The sequence below is a fragment of the Melanotaenia boesemani genome, chromosome 3 (assembly GCF_017639745.1).
Source record: "Melanotaenia boesemani isolate fMelBoe1 chromosome 3, fMelBoe1.pri, whole genome shotgun sequence".
Lineage (NCBI taxonomy): Eukaryota > Metazoa > Chordata > Actinopteri > Atheriniformes > Melanotaeniidae > Melanotaenia > Melanotaenia boesemani.
Window position 1 is genome coordinate 28,611,423 of NC_055684.1, and position 15,368 is coordinate 28,626,790.

Sequence of the window (15,368 nt, forward strand, 5' to 3'; positions counted from 1 at the left end):
CTAATATACATAAATTGTTGATATTATGTAACTTTGTGTTGCTTTTTGCATTAAAATAAATAAATAAAATTTGATTTAAGAGCAACATTGAAACAAATAAATGGATCTCAGAATTACTGCAATGCCGTTAATTAAATCTCTCAGAGTAGATTCAGTTGTCTCAGGGTCTGAGGATCAGCTGTTGTGACTACGAGGAAAAAGAGAAAGAAACATAAATCAGCCGCTCTGACTGAGCTGTAGATGTTTTCTAGCACTTTGAATTTATCTAAATTTAAAACTCTCAAGATATAATTTCTCGTTCAGTACACACATAATGGCATCTTGTATGTCTTCAGGTTTGATTTAGTTTGACATATTTCAGCAGAACTTGCACTACCTGTCCATGAACCTTAACTTCAGAAAAAGGAACAACACTCACCAGTTCTGCACTTGTAGGTAACAATACTGTAGGTTTCATCATAGCCCGCCTGCAAATGATTTAGTAAAAGTCAGACGGGAAGAGGCAGAGGATCCATCTAATTTCATGACTGAAAGCTCACAGTGTTGTAGTCATCTCTTCTTTACTCTTTTAAGACTTACCATACATCCCCAGTCATCTGAAATAAAAACATGGCCTTTTAGTTAAGATAGACATAGAATATTTGAAGAACACAGCTGTATTGTATTTCCATTAACACAAGCACTCTGATACGATCGAGTGTACACATAAAAACTCAGCTGACAGCAAAGAGCCAATTTAGTTGTTGGCTTTTCTTAACAAAATGTAAAAGTATTTACAGTATTTCTACAGTCTGGGGTTAAAAAAAATAATGAATACATTAACTCTGAATATAATAACATACTTTTCAAATTTTAAAGGACGGTCCTTACCACTTCTTCTGGAACAGAGAAGTACCAAACACACCATCACCAAAATAGCACCCAGAGTCCATCCAAAAACTGGTCCAACTTCAGATAACATCATCTTCCATTGTTCTGATGTGTCAACAAAATTCTGTTCTGTTTCTGGAAAAAACAAACAGAAAAACACAACAGGTCAGTCACACTGTCTACAGACAAAACACAAGAAGAGGTTTTACATTTACAACCTACTCTATGGTATGACGTTTGTTATAACAGATCACTGAGTTACTGAAACACATTTTTATCAAAAGAAAAGACATTTATTATTTTCTATGGGTTGCTTTGATGTACAAATTAAACAAATCCAGCTCTGGGACAGATATCTAACAAACAGTTAATAATTTCTGAGATTTTTGTAGTGGTGCACGGCTTAAGTGGACATAATGCAAAGAAACAGAAAAGCTAAATATATGTAAAGTGTTTTTTTTTTTTTTTTACTTGTGGTTGGAGGCTGTGAGGTCTCAGGAAACTCTGAGGTCAAAGTATCTGTAGAGTCGGTCTCTGATGCCATAGTTTAATTAAACTAAGATTAAAACAAACAAATTAATGATATCCTTGTTCTAGAGAACATTGTGTTTTAATGGGAATTAAAGTAAAGATATCACCTGATGTAGGTTTCACTGATGTCAGGGAAGCAGATAATAAAGTGCTCGGCGGTGTGCCGACTGTGAAGTCTAGTGAATTAAAGAAAATATTTCTAATGTAGTTAACATTATCTTTCAAATGTAATGATTGCTATTCTGTTTAGATTCACATCCTACCTGTGGTCACACTGAAAGCTGACTCTGTTGAGCTTTTTACATCTGCAATAAAAGGACAGAGTTGAGCCTCTCTGTTTGTAGGAAATAAAAGTGCATTTCTAGAATTACACACACACTAACATGAATCTATCAATGGTCAGAATAACAAATATTTATCTATATAAGGCCTATTTAGCAGAGTACTTTACCTCTGAAGACAGGTGACTATTTGTTTATACTATGACAATAAACTTACTTTGTATCCTGATAGAGGACATGTTGCTGTGTGAGGATGAATATTTTCCTCCTCTTCGCTCTACATCGTAATAACATGTTAGTTCAACATCAGCAGGAGAACTCTGACGTGCTGTCATCAGAAGCTCAGTTCCTCTCAGGTTTTCCACACAGGACATGATTCTGGTAGTTTTTGTTTGCAGGAAGTACAAATAACACTCAGTAACAGAAACGGATGATGGAGTCTGACAGTTCAATGTGACTGAGTCTGTCTCTGTGATCATCAGTGGATTCACTGTCAGTTCAGGTCGAGAAACTAAAAATGCAAACAGCATGAATTAAATGACTAAATGTTGCATTTATTGAAAAGAAATCTGATAATATAAAACTTTATCAATTAGTAAGAAACTTTCTGGAGCATATACAAATTAACTCTGACACACAGTGATAATTTTCCTCACACATTATTATATCAGTCCACAGCAGATGTTTTTACTCACGTTGTATGGTGATGGTGGATTTGTCACTCTGTGGAGATGGATGTGATATAAGGTAAAAACATGTCACATCAACTTTAGCAGGTAAACTTTGTTGTGTTAATGACAGTAGCTCAGTTCCACTCAGCATCTTCAGACAGGAGAACATTTTGGCAGGTTTTCCTCTCATAATGATGAAATTACACTCAGTAACAGAAACAGATGATGGAGTCTGACAGTTTAATGTGACTGAATCGGTCTCTGTGATCACTTGTCGATCCACCATAAGTTTAGGTGGATGAAGATCTGAAAATAAGAGTACATGTAGATTACATCACTGGTAAAGTTTATTTTGTAATAATAGTCTCATGACAGATTTGACTGCAGGAATAAATTATTGCATTGTAAGATATAAAATAATAAAAAATGCTTGATCATAATCACTCACTGTTTACGGCGATGACAGATATGCCACTGTCTGGAGATTTAGAAGCAATAGCGTCATTCATCACAGTGTAACAACATCTTACTTTAACCTCAGCAGGAGATCTTCTACGTGCTATATTCAGCAGATCAGCGGCTGTCAGTGTCTGAACACAGTTACCAGACTTTTTTTGATTTTCAATGTAGAAATCACACTGAGACGCAGAAACAGATGGTGGAGTCTGACAGGTTAATGTGACCGAGTCTGTTTCTGTGATCACAAGTCGATCCACCATCAGTTCAGGCTGAAGAAGAGCTGAAAGTTTAGAGGCAGTTATGTTATGTAATGGCTTTGTCTGTCAAAATTAATGACAGATAATTATATATCCTTGTTAACAAGAGAGAGAGAAATATACTGCTCATAGCTCAATTAAACTCAGACTGACCTTCAGCTTCAATGTCAAGAAGGGAACCTGTGAGAAATTGTTAAATGAAAGGGAAAATTATTCAAACTTTAACTAGTGAAACTAACTTAATTTAAATCTGTATTAAATGTTTATAACACTTTAAAATCACTTTCCTCTTTACTGGATTAGCTACATGAATTAAAAGCAGACAAAGACACTGAAAGAAGTTAATAAGATATTAAACTTACACATGAGGATGATGAGCAGCGAGCATCCAGCCATGATGAAGATGAACAAAGTGAATGTCCTGAACACACCACACTTGTCTGTCTGACTACGTTGTCATTAACCAACATGAAGTCGCAGAACATGCGCTCAGGAAAACCACAGCACCAGAAGTGAAGCACGAAAGCAAACCATAGAAACACACAGACCTAACACACACTTAATTTTACAAAGTTCATGCAGCATATGGGTCATAGATTCAGAGGACATCAAGTGTTGACTGAAAGGTCCAGAACAGTTTCAGAAATTGTTCTTTGCTTCTGTTGCTTTCTCGTTGTTAACAAATTTGTTCAACCGTGAGATTTACTTATTAAATATGACAAAACCAAGGTATTTACTTGTTTTTTTGTGTTTCTAGAGGATCAACAACAGGGAGATAAGAATTAACTTTAAACACATTAAATGGATTTCTGACTGTTGATATTAGAAGATGTTTTGCGTTAGTTTAATTGTAGTTTGTTATTGCTTCATTTCAGCTGTGGGGACATGTGGGAGGTGTTACTCTTCACATCTTTGTGGAAATGTATATATATATATATATATATATATATACACACTATATACATGTATATGTTCCTCTCCCTATTCCTCTGCCTCTGAAAAAGCAGATTCTCATGCAAGTAGCTTTTCTATCTCAGCTGTGGGTCTTCTGAATGTTCAGTTTTGGTTCTCCTTCATATGGAACATGCTGTCATTTCGAGAGTTCAATTGTATTAGTTTCCATATGACTGTGGAATTTTTTGTGGCATTACATAAGTTTTTGCTCACAGAACTTTCAGGTTATTAAATAACATAATAAATAAAGCAAGTGTTTGCTGTATCAAATTGGTCAGCTTTGTTAATTTTGCAGGTATTTCATCATTATGGAAGCAGGACAAAAAGAACAACCACTGATTTTTTTTAAAAAAAAGAAAACATTCTCAAGATTGACTCCTTCCATTAAATATCTGTCATTTTACCCTTCAACATGTACCTGAGTTTATTCTGATACCTGGGACACCAACAGTCACATCCTTGCACTTCACTACAAAGTCTACTTTCTAGTTAACTTTTTAAATTGTGTGTGAATGTCTGTTTGTTTTTCTTGCATCACTGGAACCATTTTCTTGTGAAATCTCTCACTTATACAGAAGCTCTAAAAGGGAGCAAAATACAGTCCCAAATCATTTTCCATTACTCTTATTTATGAAGGGGAATAGTTGATAGAAAGCTCTTTATTTGTTTCTTTTTTATAACATAATGGAACAATCATAACATTATATGTTAATTAAAAGCATAAAAGCAATGATATAACACGCCAATACATGAACAAACAATATGAAATACATTTAAAAAAACAAGAATAAGAGTACATAATAAAATCCAGAACATGCTGATTAAATAAATCTTTATACACAATATATTTCATTTTAGGCCGAAGTTATTTTTACATGCCATTTGTAAAGAAATTTAAATTGTTCCATTTTTTGGGACAGGTTGGTTTAAGCTCTGAATTTACTTGGTGAAACATTTTTTTGGAACCTGGTACAATGTGAAGTGTATTTATAATTATGTATATATATATATAGTATAATCAAAAACATCATTTTTTAAATTACTGGAATATATTTCAGCAGCATGTTTATATTGTCTAATATCTTGATAGAATATATTCAGGTCATTAAACAAAAAATTCAGTTATTAGGATATCAGTATCATTCAAAAAAGACAGCAATCCTTTTGAAGGCCTTCTCTTGACAGTATTAATGTGAATATTAATTAACTTTTAACATTTGAACACATGCACATGAGCCCCTGCCGGCCCTGAACTGGGTGGTCCCTGTGGTGCGCCCTCTGTGGTCATGGGTGGGCTGGTTCCTGACGCGAACGGGTCCATAAAATGTTGTTTCCTCACAGCAGCGTCAAGCCAGATGTTTATTTCCATTCATATTTTTATACCACATTCAGTTAAGGCACAGAAACTAAGGGTTAGAGTTCATGTTTGCACAGAACAGGGGTGTTTATACCTTAAGTTTGTGTGTGTGTGTGTGTGTGTGTGTGTGTGTGTGTGTGTGTGTGTGTGTGTGTGTTGCTATGTTATAATATACTTTGGTAGGTGAAGGCTTGCTTTAGTTCTAATATACATAAATTGTTGTTATTATGTAACTTTGTGTTGCTTTTTGCATGAAAAATAAATAAATAAAATTTGATTTAAGAGCAACATTGAAACAAATAAATGGATCTCAGAATTACTGCAATGCCGTTAATTAAATCTCTCAGAGTAGATTCAGTTGTCTCAGGGTCTGAGGATCAGCTGTTGTGACTACGAGGAAGAAGAGAAAGAAACATAAATCAGCCGCTCTGACTGAGCTGTAGATGTTTTCTAGCACTTTGAATTTACCTAAATTTAACACTCACAAGATATAATTTCTCGTTCAGTACACACATAATGGCATCTTGTATGTCTTCAGGTTTGATTTAGTTTGACATATTTCAGCAGAACTTGCACTACCTGTCCATGAACCTTAACTTCAGAAAAAGGAACAACACTCACCAGTTCTGCACTTGTAGGTAACAATACTGTAGGTTTCATCATAGCCAGCCTGCAAATGATTTAGTAAAAGTCAGACGGGAAGAGGAAGAGGATCCATCTAATTTCATGACTGAAAGCTCACAGTGTTGAAGTCATCTCTTCTTTACTCTTTTAAGACTTACCATACATCCCCAGTCATCTGAAATAAAAACATGGCCTTTTAGTTAAAATAGACATAGAATATTTGAAGAACACAGCTGTATTGTATTTCCATTAACACAAGCACTCTGATACAATCGAGTGTACACATAAAAACTCAGCTGACAGCAAAGAGCCAATTTAGTTGTTGGCTTTTCTTAACAAAATGTAAAAGTATTTACAGTATTTCTACAGTCTGGGGTTAAAAAAAATAATGATTACATTAACTTTGAATATAATAACATACTTTCACATTTTAAAGGACGGTCCTTATCACTTCTTCTGGAACAGAGAAGTACCACACACACCATCACCAAAATAGCACCCACAGTCCATCCAAAAACTGGTCCAACTTCAGATAACATCATCTTCCATTGTTCTGATGTGTCAACAAAATTCTGTTCTGTTTCTGGAAAAAACAAACAGAAAAACACAACAGGTCAGTCACACTGTCTACAGACAAGAAGAGGTTTTACATTTACAACCTACTCTATGGTATGACGTTTGTTATAACAGATCACTGAGTTACTGAAACACATTTTTATCAAAATAAAAGACATTTATTATTTTCTATGGGTTTCTTAGATGTACAAATTTAACAAATCTAGCTCTGGGACAGATATCTAACAAACAGTTAAACTTTTTTGGAGATTTTTGTAGTGGTGCACGGCTTAAGTGGACATGATGCAAAGAAACAAGAAAAGCTAAATATATGTAAAGTGTTTTTCTTTTTTTTTTTTTTTTTACTTGTGGTTGGAGGCTGTGAAGTCTCAGGAAACTCTGAGGTCAAAGTATCCGTCGAATTGGTCTCTGATGCCATAGTTTAATTAAACAGAGATTAAAATAAACAAATTAATGATGCCCTTGTTCTAGAGAACATTGTGTCTTAATGGGAATTAAAATAAAGATGTCACCTGGTGCTGGTTTCACAGATGTCAGGGAAGTAGAGAGTGAGTTAACAGTGTTAGTCGTCGTACCAATGCTTACACCTGCTGGATTTAAACAGAACATTTAGAAATGATATTCATCAAATATGCTGTTATTCTCTTAAGTATGAGTGACTGAAGTATTAATAAATAAGTGTAGCTGGTATTATAATCTGGATGGATTGTAAACTGTGTCACCTGATGTAGGTTTCACTGATGTCAGGGAAGCAGATAATAAAGGTCTCGGCGGTGTGCCGACTGTGAAGTCTAGTGAATTAAAGAAAATATTTCTAATGTAGTTAACATCATCTTTCAAATGTAATGATTGCTATTCTGTTTAGATTCACATCCTACCTGTGGTCACAATGAAAGCTGACTCTGTTGAGCTTTTTACATCTGCAATAAAAGGACAGAGTTGAGCCTCTCTGTTTGTAGGAAATAAAAATGCATTTCTAGAGTTACACACACACACTAACATGAATCTATCAATGGTCAGAAAAACAAATATTTATCTATATAAAGTCTATTTAGTAGATTACGTAAGTTTCAAACTCTGCTTTACCTCTGAAGACAGGTGACTATTTGTTTATACTTTGACAATAAACTTACTTTGTATCCTGATAGAGGACATGTTGCTGTGTGAGGATGAATATTTTCCTCCTCTTTGCTCTACATCGTAATAACATGTTAGTTTAACATCAGCAGGAGAACTCTGATGTGCTGTCATCAGAAGCTCAGTTCCTCTCAGGTTTTCCACACAGGACATGATTCTGGTAGTTTTTGTTTGCAGGAAGTACAAATAACACTCAGTCACAGAAACGGATGATGGAGTCTGACAGCTCAATGTGACTGAGTCTGTCTCTGTGATCATCAGTGGATTCACTGTCAGTTCAGGTCGAGGAACTAAAAATGCAAACAGCATGAATTAAATTACTAAATGTTGCATTTATTGGAATGAAATCTGATAATATAAAACTTTATCAATTAGTAAGAAACTTTCTGGAGCATATACAAATTAACTCTGACACACAGTGATAATTTTCCTCACACATTATTATATCAGTCCACAGCAGATGTTTTTACTCACGTTGTATGGTGATGGTGGATTTGTCACTCTGTGGAGATGGATGTGATAAAAGGTAAAAACATGTCACATCAACTTTAGCAGGTAAACTTTGTTGTGTTATCGACAGTAGCTCAGTTCCACTCAGTGTTTTCAGACAGGAGAACATTTTGGCAGGTTTTCCTCTCATGATGAAATGACACTCAGTAACAGAAACAGATGATGGAGTCTGACAGTTTAATGTGACTGAATCGGTCTCTGTGATCACTCGTCGATCCACCATAAGTTTAGGTGGATGAAGATCTGAAAATAAGAGTACATGTAGATTACATAACTGGTAAAGTTTATTTTGTAATAATAGTCTCAAAACAGATTCGACTGCAGGAATAAATTATTGCATTGTAAGTTATAAAATAAACTGTAAATAAATTGTAAACTGTGTCACCTGATGTAGGTTTCACTGATGTCAGGGAAGCAGATAATACCTCTGAAGACAGGTGACTATTTGTTTATACTATGACAATAAACTTACTTTGTATCCTGATAGAGGACATGTTGCTGTGTGAGGATGAATATTTTCCTCCTCTTCGCTCTACATCGTAATAACATGTTAGTTTAACATCAGCAGGAGAACTCTGACGTGCTGTCATCAGAAGCTCAGTTCCTCCCAGGTTTTCCACACAGGAGATGGTTCTGGTACTTCTTGTTTTCAGGAAGTACAAATAACACTCAGTCACAGAAACGGATGATGGAGTCTGACAGTTTAATGTGACTGAGTCTGTCTCTGTGATCATCAGTGGATTCACTGTCAGTTCAGGTCGAGGAACTAAAAATGCAAACACAGCATGAATTAAATGACTAAATGTTGCGTTTATTGGAAAGAAACCTGATAATATAAAACTTTATCAATTAGTAAGAAACATTCTGGAGCATATACAAATTAACTCTGACACACAGTGATAATTTTCCTCACACATTATTATATCAGTCCACAGCAGATGTTTTTACTCACGTTGTATGGTGATGGTGGATTTGTCACTCTGTGGAGATGGATGTGATAAAAGGTAAAAACATGTCACATCAACTTTAGCAGGTAAACTTTGTTGTGTTAATGACAGTAGCTCAGTTCCACTCAGCGTCTTCAGACAGGAGAATCTTTTGGCAGGTTTTCCTCTCATAATGATGAAATAACACTCAGTAACAGAAACAGATGATGGAGTCTGACAGTTCAATGTGACTGAATCGGTCTCTGTGATCACTCGTCGATCCACCATAAGTTTAGGTGGATGAAGATCTGAAAACAAGAGTACATGTAGATTACATCACTGGTAAAGTTTATTTTGTAATAATAGTCTCATGACAGATTCGACTGCAGGAATAAATTATTGCATTGTAAGATATAAAATAATAAAAAATGCTTGATCATAATCACTCACTGTTTACGGCGATGACAGATATGCCACTGTCTGGAGATTTAGAAGCAATATCTTCAATCATCACAGTGTAACAACATCTTACTTTAACCTCAGCAGGAGATCTTCTACGTGCTATATTCAGCAGTTCAGCGGCTGTCAGTGTCTGAACACAGTTACCAGACTTTTCTTGATTTTCAATGTAGAAATCACACTGAGACGCAGAAACAGATGGTGGAGTCTGACAGGTTAATGTGACCGAGTCTGTTTCTGTGATCACAAGTCGATCCACCATCAGTTCAGGCCGAAGAAGAGCTGAAAGTTTAGAGGCAGTTATGTTACAATAAATGTGTACTAGGGTTATTTTATGTAAAATAATGTTATTATATAATTTTGTACGACTATATTACTATTCTAAGATGGCGAGAAATATACTGCTCATAGCCAAATTAAACTAAAACTGACCTTCAGCTTCAATGTCAGGAAAGGAACCTGTGAGAAATTGTTAAATGAAAGGGAAAAAGATTTGGCACAATTTAAACTTTGTCTAGTGTCACTAGTTTAAAATAACTGGACTGACTCATAATATTAACTAAATCAGCATAAAAAATAATGTTAGATATTGCCTTTGAAAGAAGTTAATAAGACATTAAACTTACACATGAAGACGATGAGCAGCAGGCGTCCAGCCATGATGAAGATGAACAATGTGAATGTCCTGAACACACCACATCTGTTACTACTTTATCTTCAACATTATCAAGTCAGGAAAACCACAGCACCAGAAGTGAAGCACACAAGTAAGCCATAGAAACACACAGAGCTAACACTGTCATAATATATATATATATATATATATATATATATATATATATATATATATATATATATATAGCTGCTACACCTGTTAGGCAACAGAAAACCACCAAAGCTAACAACCATTGAGAGCACCTACAAAAAAAGACAGACAGGCTGAAAAATTATTCACACAACAACAAAAACATCAGCAACACAAAGAAAAAACATAAATAAAACTGTAGTTGTTGGTGATTAAACTCACACAGTGACTATCAGCATGCAGGTTAATAAATGTGGGGGCAAAATAACAGGCAGGAATAGTGATAATTGATTGTGCAAATATGACCAGGGCCCCAATTCTGCTGCATTTATGTAAGACTGTGCCTTTTTTTCATGTCATTACATAAACTGATGCTTTAAGAATTTTATAATAACAACATATTTAGAGCTGTATGGTGGTCTGGTGGTTGGCACTGCATCCTCCCTATATGAAGGTTGTTTGAGCCTTAGGTGGGAAGGGGTTTGAACATGTTTTGTGGAGTCTGCATGTTCTCGCAGGGACCTGTTTGTTGTAGGTGTTTTTTTAAAGGATTGTAAAAGAATCGAGTTAATAATTAATTAGATGTTTATAGGAGGATTTCTGACACAAGGTTTTTATTTAGTACATTCTACTTGAGAGTGTTTCCTGCATGTAAAACAGTTATATGCTGGATCATTTGTGGTTAGATGGGCATTAGTACTGGAAAGGCTAACAACTGGCATGTCTTAGCTGGTGGCCCACTGGATTAGACACTGTCTCAGCAGGCGTGTGTGTCCAAACTCAACTTTATAGGCATTTACATGGAAAGGCTGGCAACCACTATACCATCATACTAAGCTAACTGCTGACTAAACTGTCTGCTGCTTTGGATAGTGGTGTGCCAAAGCTACCTGGATTAACTTCATTAGGATGTCATCTTTTCTAGTTGGTGGCAGATTGTGTGGTATGCTTATGCCCACTGGTGATATGGTTGTTACTACAGTCCAGGCCTCCCATCATGAACTACATATCAACTGCTATAAAGTACCTTTTGCAAAAGATATATGCAGCCTCACCCATACATCCTGGTAAAAATAAATTAAATAATATGACAAAACGTAATTCATTCACTTTAGAGCCCAAAGTAAAAGCCCAAAGCAGAAAAACCAAAGCAAACAAGGAGCTAATTTCTATTTGCAGTCTCCATCAGGGTATTGAAGGTCCTTGATGTTGAATTAAATTGATTTTTAGGTTACTTAATTTAATCCAAGTCATCAACCAAGAAAATGAAAAAGAAGCTAATTCAGTGTTAAATAATTTTTAAATAAATAAATAAAGGGAACAATACTCGGATGTTAAGGTGAACTTTATATCCACAAAGCTTAAATCCCTTTGTTTCCCCTAAGCTCCCCCTTGGTAAAGCAAATTCAGCCCAAATTGGTGCAATATAACAGACTAGCTCATCTTTCTGCTTGCTATGTTGCTGGATATGACAGTTAAACAAGAAAAATGGAGGAAAAAAAGGGCACAATGTATCTCACTAAGCTGGTACTTTTAGGCTCCATAATCACAATCAACCAGTATAGAACTTAGCTAATTTTGTGATGAGTAAATTGATGTAGAAACTGGTTGCAGTCTTTTATTGCCCCATCCACTTTTTGCATCCAAAAACTTTCTTGCTTCTTTAAAAAATTCCCCATTCATTCAGAGTTGATATTGTGATAATTGTTTGTTTTTTTTGTTTGTTTTGTTTGTTTGTTTGTTTGTTTGTTTGTTTGTTTGTTTTTTTGTTGTTGTTTTTTTTTTGCACTCTGATGTACAATATTTAACATTTTGTAAATAAAATTAATTATAATAATAATGATGATGATGATGATGATGATGATGATGATGATGATGATGATGATGATGAAATGTATTATCCCTTGAAAACTAATAATTGCATTGTTTAAATGCACAAATTGTTGGGAAAATAAAGATGATGAACTGATGAATGTTTACCTCCTGGTTTAAACCTAATAAGTTCATTAAGCTGTAATGTTCAAAAACCCTGTGTTTTGTAAAATTTTTGGGAAACACTGCTGGGTTTAACCTGCGCACCTTAATCAGCTGCACGTGATGCGATGTGATGTGATTCACCTGGTCTCACTTTACCGGAAGCAACAGCATAAAGACGTTGACATCGTCCAGGGGTTACACTGTTTTTACGCTTCATCTTCAGCCTGCTTTTGTAGTCCTCTGGTCGTTCATATTGCACAGTAATGCCTCCCAAAAAACCAGCAGCGGACTCTGAGGATCCTACTGAGCCCACCTCAGCCGATGCCCCTGCGAAAGACACTGCTGGAAAAAATTCAGGTCTGTGAACGAACGGCAGAAGTCTTCTAAAAACTTCCTCTTAAGCATTTCTAAAACTAATTCTCGCCCTGTCTAGATGCTGCGGCACAGCGCAGGCTTACAGCTCATCCTTCCACGGCGGTTATGGTGAGGGAGGCACTCCAGGCTCTAGATTCGCGCAAAGGGGTGTCATCCCAAGCGATACAGAACTACATTAAGCAAAAATACCCCTCTGTGGATTTGGTGAGGTTGAAGCACTTTGTCCGCAATTCCCTGAAAAAGGGAATAGAAAATGGCACGTTGGTGAGACCTGCTAACTCCAGTATCACTACAGGAGCTCTGGGGAAGTTCAGGGTAAAAGATGCTGAATATGCAGGTTAGTCTAAACTCAAATGAATTTATTAAAAGCTGCCTTTTTCTGCTTTCCTGCTGTTAAGCTTGCTCCAAAGGTCAAAGAGTCAAAGCCAAAAAGCGAGAACACGGATCCCAATGTGAAAACTGTTTCAAAAGAAGAAAATGAAGACAAGAAGCCCAGAAAAGCAGGTGTGAATAAACTTGTTGGTCTGATTTTTGTAGATTCTAAAACTGACTTTCCTAACTTTTTTGTTTTTTTGTTTTTTTTTTTATATAAAGGTACCTCAAAGAAGACCTCTAAAAATGAGGTGACAAAGTCTTCAGAGGTGAGGAGGAACAAGTGTGGTGAAAGACTGTGTGGGGTATAAGTACATAGCTTTTAGTGGTGGGGAACCTGGGCCCTCACCTGCAAGTTTTCCGTGTCCCTGCTCCAACACACCTGATTCAAATTAAGGAGTCGCTGTTCAGAACTTGATATGCTGTTGGGTCCATTTGATTTGAATTGGGTGTATTGGAGCAGGGAGACATGGAAAACCTGCAGGACTGCGGCCCTCGAGGACCAGGGTTCCTCGCCTCTAGGCTTAGTTTAAACTTTTCTCGCTCTGAAATCTCAAAGCATTTTCTAAAAACTGATTATGATTGGTGTGAATTTGTTATAGGGCACAATGCTCTATGGTGCCCTTTTAGAAATCATGATTTTTTTTTTTATTTTTTTATTTTTTTTTTTTTGTCTTGAAATTTCTTGGTGCTTAAATTTTACTTGTCATAACCCCCCTTTTTTTTTTTTTTTTTTTTTTTTTTTTTTGTCTTGAAATTTCTTGGTGCTTAAATTTTACTTGTCATAACCCCCTTTTTTTTTTTTTTTTTTTTTTTTTTTTTTTTTTTTTTCTTTCTTTTTCTTTTTCTTTAAGGACTTAAAGCCTCCCAAAAAGACTAAGAAAGATGAAGGGGCTGCTCCTTCAAAGGTACCCCCTGCAAAGAAGCCAAAACCTAAAAAAGCTGATGCAAAAGGGGATGAAGAGGGAAGCACTGATTCAACTAAATCTAAACCAGCCAAAACTATCAAAAAGGTCAAAACCGTGAAGGCGTCCCAAAGCAAAGCTGCTAAGGCAGGCAGCGATGCCCCTGCAGTCAAAGCGACTGGAAAACGAGGGAAAAAGCCTGTGGAGTAAACGGGGTTCTTAAGTCTTTTTAATCATTTGCAATAAAACCTTTCATTTTAAAATCTTGCGTGGGTCTTTATTTGTAGTATTCTATATTCCTGAATTTACCAGTGAGCTGTTAGTGTAGTCTCAACTCGGAACAATTTAAAGCTGTTGCAGATAAAAGGTAATGCATAAGAATCACTGACTTCTTGTGAAGGTGGGTGTTAAAAAAATACTTTAAATGCCAAGTACATTTGTGACTGGACAGTGACTCAATGGCAAATCATCCCAACAAATGTTTGCATGTGAGCGGATCCAGTGGCCTAAGGTGCAAAGATGACTGCACTACAGGTAACCACTTCTGGTGCTCATACCACAAAATGAGTTTTAGCACCTAACAAAGCTGGTACTGTAGTTTTAAAGCACAGTTCTTGCTTTACACTGTAGTTTGTCCATTTAGAGACACCATAGTAAAGATCCCACAAAAATATTAGCTGCTATATGTAAACCCATGGAAAGTGTGTGTCTGTGTGTATAATAGCAATACAAAGTACAAGCATAGACCATTATTGGCGCTCTTATCAATGTTGGTACAAGATCTTGGAAATGCCCCCAATTGTTCACTGCACTTTAAGTTCTCTGTCAAGTTTTAAAAATCTGTTACACTACTTTCAAGTTAAGTTGCCTTAAAAAAATCCCACCAGCAAAATCCTCACAAACAGGACATGATTCTTCTAACCATCACTGGTAAGATTATGTCACCCAAATTGTTACCCAGTGATCTTCCAGGCAGCACTACAGAGCTACTATGTCCTCTTGGTGTTTGAAGTTTTAAAAGGATTCTTTGAGCTGGTATTGGGTTTCCCAGAGCTCTTGGAGTATATCAAAACTGAAGCCCCATTGCAAGAGTAACTCTTTCTGAAGTTGGCAGGTCCTCCGACTACTGGAGTAATCATTCTCACTGCTGTAGCTTATATTTGGCTGGACAGCAGTTCTAAATGGTATATTCAAAATTCTGAAAGGTGTAAAAAGAATAAAAATACCTTTGACTCAGAAAACTACAGTTTTTGATCTTGTCAACAATTAATGACTCAAACTGATCATTCTAGTAGATCATGTTTAAGGAAATGTCTCATGAT

The 15,368-nt window shown here is 36.0% G+C and overlaps 3 protein-coding genes across 11 annotated transcripts in view; 1 reads left to right on the forward strand and 2 right to left on the reverse strand.

Annotated features, from left to right (window-relative positions):
- LOC121637415 (hyphal wall protein 2-like) overlaps positions 1 to 9,691 on the reverse strand; it is a 29,544-nt gene extending 19,853 nt beyond the window's left edge. For 4 of the 9 annotated variants that reach the window (XM_041981573.1, XM_041981580.1, XM_041981579.1 and 1 more), the window contains exons 1-8: positions 9,604 to 9,691; positions 9,180 to 9,461; positions 8,700 to 8,993; positions 8,192 to 8,470; positions 7,714 to 8,007; positions 7,459 to 7,500; positions 7,303 to 7,371; positions 7,093 to 7,167 (exon numbers count right to left, since the gene is read on the reverse strand). In XM_041981573.1, the coding sequence (XP_041837507.1) occupies positions 7,093 to 7,167; positions 7,303 to 7,371; positions 7,459 to 7,500; positions 7,714 to 8,007; positions 8,192 to 8,470; positions 8,700 to 8,993; positions 9,180 to 9,461; positions 9,604 to 9,664 (1,396 nt within the window). In that variant the 5' untranslated portion in view covers positions 9,665 to 9,691. Of the gene's footprint in view, positions 1 to 5,147; positions 5,771 to 6,001; positions 6,051 to 6,162; positions 6,180 to 6,425; positions 6,588 to 7,092; positions 7,168 to 7,302; positions 7,372 to 7,458; positions 7,501 to 7,713; positions 8,008 to 8,191; positions 8,471 to 8,699; positions 8,994 to 9,179; positions 9,462 to 9,603 lie in introns of those variants that run through there. The other 5 variants (XM_041981578.1, XM_041981577.1, XM_041981575.1 and 2 more) reach the window with 2 other exon arrangements.
- LOC121637417 lies at positions 1,251 to 3,516 on the reverse strand. Its single transcript, XM_041981588.1, has 7 exons — positions 3,432 to 3,516; positions 3,223 to 3,249; positions 2,802 to 3,092; positions 2,378 to 2,659; positions 1,900 to 2,193; positions 1,665 to 1,706; positions 1,251 to 1,577 (listed from the first exon to the last, which is right to left on the reverse strand). The coding sequence occupies exons 1-7, from the start codon at positions 3,463 to 3,465 to the stop codon at positions 1,447 to 1,449; spliced, it is 1,101 nt and encodes a 366-aa protein (XP_041837522.1). The 5' UTR covers positions 3,466 to 3,516; the 3' UTR covers positions 1,251 to 1,446.
- A 2,875-nt stretch (positions 9,692 to 12,566) lies between the features above and the next one.
- On the forward strand, positions 12,567 to 14,309 carry LOC121636995 (protein B4). The gene is made up of 5 exons (XM_041980858.1): positions 12,567 to 12,751; positions 12,828 to 13,084; positions 13,168 to 13,273; positions 13,364 to 13,410; positions 13,996 to 14,309. Exons 1-5 carry the CDS (start codon positions 12,658 to 12,660, stop codon positions 14,254 to 14,256), a joined length of 765 nt encoding a protein of 254 aa, XP_041836792.1. The 5' UTR covers positions 12,567 to 12,657; the 3' UTR covers positions 14,257 to 14,309.
- The last annotated feature ends 1,059 nt before the right edge of the window (positions 14,310 to 15,368 follow it).